The sequence below is a fragment of the Loxodonta africana genome, chromosome 1 (assembly GCF_030014295.1).
Source record: "Loxodonta africana isolate mLoxAfr1 chromosome 1, mLoxAfr1.hap2, whole genome shotgun sequence".
Taxonomy (NCBI): domain Eukaryota; kingdom Metazoa; phylum Chordata; class Mammalia; order Proboscidea; family Elephantidae; genus Loxodonta; species Loxodonta africana.
The window spans coordinates 199,900,124-199,903,211 of record NC_087342.1 but is presented as its reverse complement, the minus strand read 5'-3'; the positions used below and the strand labels follow the sequence as shown (position 1 = coordinate 199,903,211).

The window sequence follows — 3,088 nt, the reverse complement described above, 5'->3', positions numbered from 1 at the left end:
GAAGACAGAAGCAAGAAGTCTGTGAAAGGTGTCAGCCCTTTCACTAGCGATAGCTCCTGAGAAATGCTCAGTGCAATTCTGAGCGTGCATGTGGCACAGATACTTGTTCTTCCAAAGAAAGTCGGGTGCTGGTATTCTTGGAAGACAGAAATTCCAGCTTATGTGACAGAAGTTTAAAGAAGAAGGAACTATTTAAATGGTCAGATATGGATAATTATGACTTTACAAAATATCACACATATTTTCAAGTTTCAATGATTACAAAAAGAAGGAAATATTTCTTCAAGAATATAATACATTTACTCAGTGATATTTGAAATGGACAGACCTGGGTTACAAACCTGCCTAGTGGTTGGATTCCAAGAAGACAAGGATTTTAAAATGAACATTTTGAAAAAGAGACATTCAAAACACTTGAGTATTATGACATGAAGTAAAATTATAATTCAAAAAACTGCTTCCAAAGTAAGATTATACAATATTTGAACCTAAAAAACACACAGTACAACCCCCTAGTTTTACAGATGAGGACACCCTCTGGTAGTGGGGAAGAAGGATTCAAACACTTGTCCAAGTCTCACTCTGCTGTTGGCAAGCAGCAGAGCCAGAATGAGAACTCAGAAATCCTGACCTCAGGGCTCTTTTCACTCCCTCTCTACATCTTGCTTCAGTTGTCTTAAAGGAAGCAAAGAATGAAAGGTCAACTATTTGCACAGCGCATTGGCTCATCCAATGAATATTTAGATGACTTCACTCTCCTGTTATCATAGTCTACTGTAGAAAGGCTGAGTGAGGAAAGTACTGCACTTCTTTCTAAATTAAGGAGCTTGTTTTTTCTCTTCCGCTTAAACCATAATTCCCCCACAAACTCATGACACGCCACAGGCCATTGCCACAGCACCAGTCATCCTCTTCTTCAGTAGTCCTATCCTTTGCCTGCACTCAGTCCTCTCAGCCTGCAAGGAGTCATTCTTGGTACAAATCAATAGCGGGTGTTTGCGGCGAGAAGATCTCTCGACTCAGGATGAGTTTCAGTGCTTTCCTAAACCACCGGTAGGAAAAGACATAGATGATGGGGTTGCAAGCTGAGTTGAAGTAAGCAAGCCAGACAAAAATGTCAAAGACCAGCGGTGGTGTAATGAAGTTAAGTAGACTGTCAAGCAGTGTGTCTATGGTGAAGGGTAGCCAGCACAGGAGGTATATGCCCACAGCAATGCCAAGGGTCTTGGCAGCTTTTCTCTCATGTCTGGCAGCCCCAACCGGGCTCTTGCTCAAGGTACTGATCTGCTGAGCCTGCCTGGTAGCAATCACAAATATCTTCACATACAAACTGATCATAATAAGACAGGGGAAAAAGAACACAGGGAAGTTTAACCAGCCCCAGAACTTATTGAACAGCAGCTGGCAACTGCCTACACATGGCATCTCTTCCAGCCACTGGCTGAGCCCCCTCTCTACCACATCTGTATAGAGGAAGACGGCAGTGTAAGCTGCTGGCATCCCCCACCCTGCCAGAATGTACCTGACAGCCACCCTGAGTGTGAACTTGGAAGGATAGAGCAGGGGGTCACAGATGGCACAGTGGCGGTCAATGGAAATGAAGCAGAGGTGGAAGATGGAAGTGAGGCAGAAGAGGGTGTCCAGGTAGGTGTGCAGGCGACAGAGGAAGTCCCCGAAGAACCAGCAGCTCTCCACTGAGCGAATGGTGCTGAGGGGCAGCACCAGCAGGCCCAGAAACATGTCGGCCAGGGCCAGGGAGAGCAGCAACAAGTTGGTGGGAGTGTGAAGTGCTTTGAAGTAGGACACAGCAAACACCACAAACAGATTTCCTAGGACAGTAATCAGTATGCCTGCTGCACAGACCAGGTAGATGGCCAGCTGGATGCCTAGAGGATGGATGGTCCTGGGGCAAGACCCATTCACCTGATAGCAGAATGCCTCAGACTGCTCTTCAGCACCTTGGTTGGGGACAGCGCTCATTTATGGTTTCTACTCTTCCTCTCTCTGGGAACTGACAACCTGTCTCACCAAAAAAAAAAAAAAAAAAGTTTATTTTTTGTCTGTGAAACAGTCAGAAAGTGAGATTGAGAGGTTGAAAACTAAAGAGCATTTTGGAACCAAGTAAAATTTCCCTAAAACAAACAATCAAAAAAAAGAAAAAAACCCGTTGCCATCAAGTCGGTTCCGACTCATTGCAACCCTATAGGACAGAATGGAACTGCCCCATAGGGTTTCCAAGGAGCTGCTGGTGGATTTGAACTGCCGACCTTTCTTGGTTGGCAGCCTGAGCTCTTAACAGCTATGCCATCAAGGCTCCAAAAATTTTCCTGGGTGCTGATTAAAATGTGCCCTGAAAATTAAATGCAACATGAGATTCAAGGTTTTATCTCTGCTAGCTTTTGTTCATCCTGTTAAGCACTTTTGAAACCAGTTTAGACAATATCCTTAAGGAAAGAGAAGAAAAACCCAAAACCAAACCCACTGCCGTTGAGTTGATTCTGACTCATAGCAACCCTATAGGACAGAACAGCCCCATGGGATTTCCAAGGCTGTCAATCTTTACTGAAGCAAACTGCAACATCTTTCTACCTTGGAGTGGTTGGTGAGTTCAAACTGCCCACCTTTTAGTTGGCAGCCGAGTGCTTTAACCACTGCACCACGAGGGCTCCTGAAGAGAAGATAGAATCCAAATTTTTTTTTCAAAGAAAAGGTCTGACTACGTCCTAATAGGCAATATAGAATTACAAAAGAGTGTCTACTCCATTTTGATAAGATACCTGCTGTCAATTGTAAAGTGAGTTTTAAAGTCATGAGCACACGAGCGAAGAATTAATTTTTGTTAACTAAATCATTACTTGTAGAAGGAGTGATTTCTATCTCCCCTGCAATAATTAAGTAAATTCACAATGAAATCAGCAGATTAAAGTATTTAATTTACAGGTCAACTCTTCCCAAGAGAAAACAATAGAGAATTTCCCTATTTCAGTTTTCTTTGCTGAACATTTTCTAATGATGGCACACAATGTTTAGACATCTTGGGAGAACACATCTGATAGGAAAAAACATTTTAACTACCTTAACACCAGTC

General features: G+C 43.2%; 1 protein-coding gene across 1 annotated transcript; it reads right to left on the bottom strand.

Annotated features, from left to right (window-relative positions):
* Positions 1–966: 966 nt before the first annotated feature.
* On the bottom strand, positions 967–1,980 carry TAAR5 (trace amine associated receptor 5). Its single transcript, XM_003404090.4, has one exon. It carries the CDS (start codon positions 1,978–1,980, stop codon positions 967–969), a length of 1,014 nt encoding a protein of 337 aa, XP_003404138.1.
* Positions 1,981–3,088: the final 1,108 nt, after the last annotated feature.

Coding starts and splice junctions, on each gene's coding strand:
- TAAR5 (XM_003404090.4), bottom strand. CDS start 1,980: ATGAGCGCTGTCCCCAACCAAGGTGCTGAAGAGCAGTCTGAGGCATTC.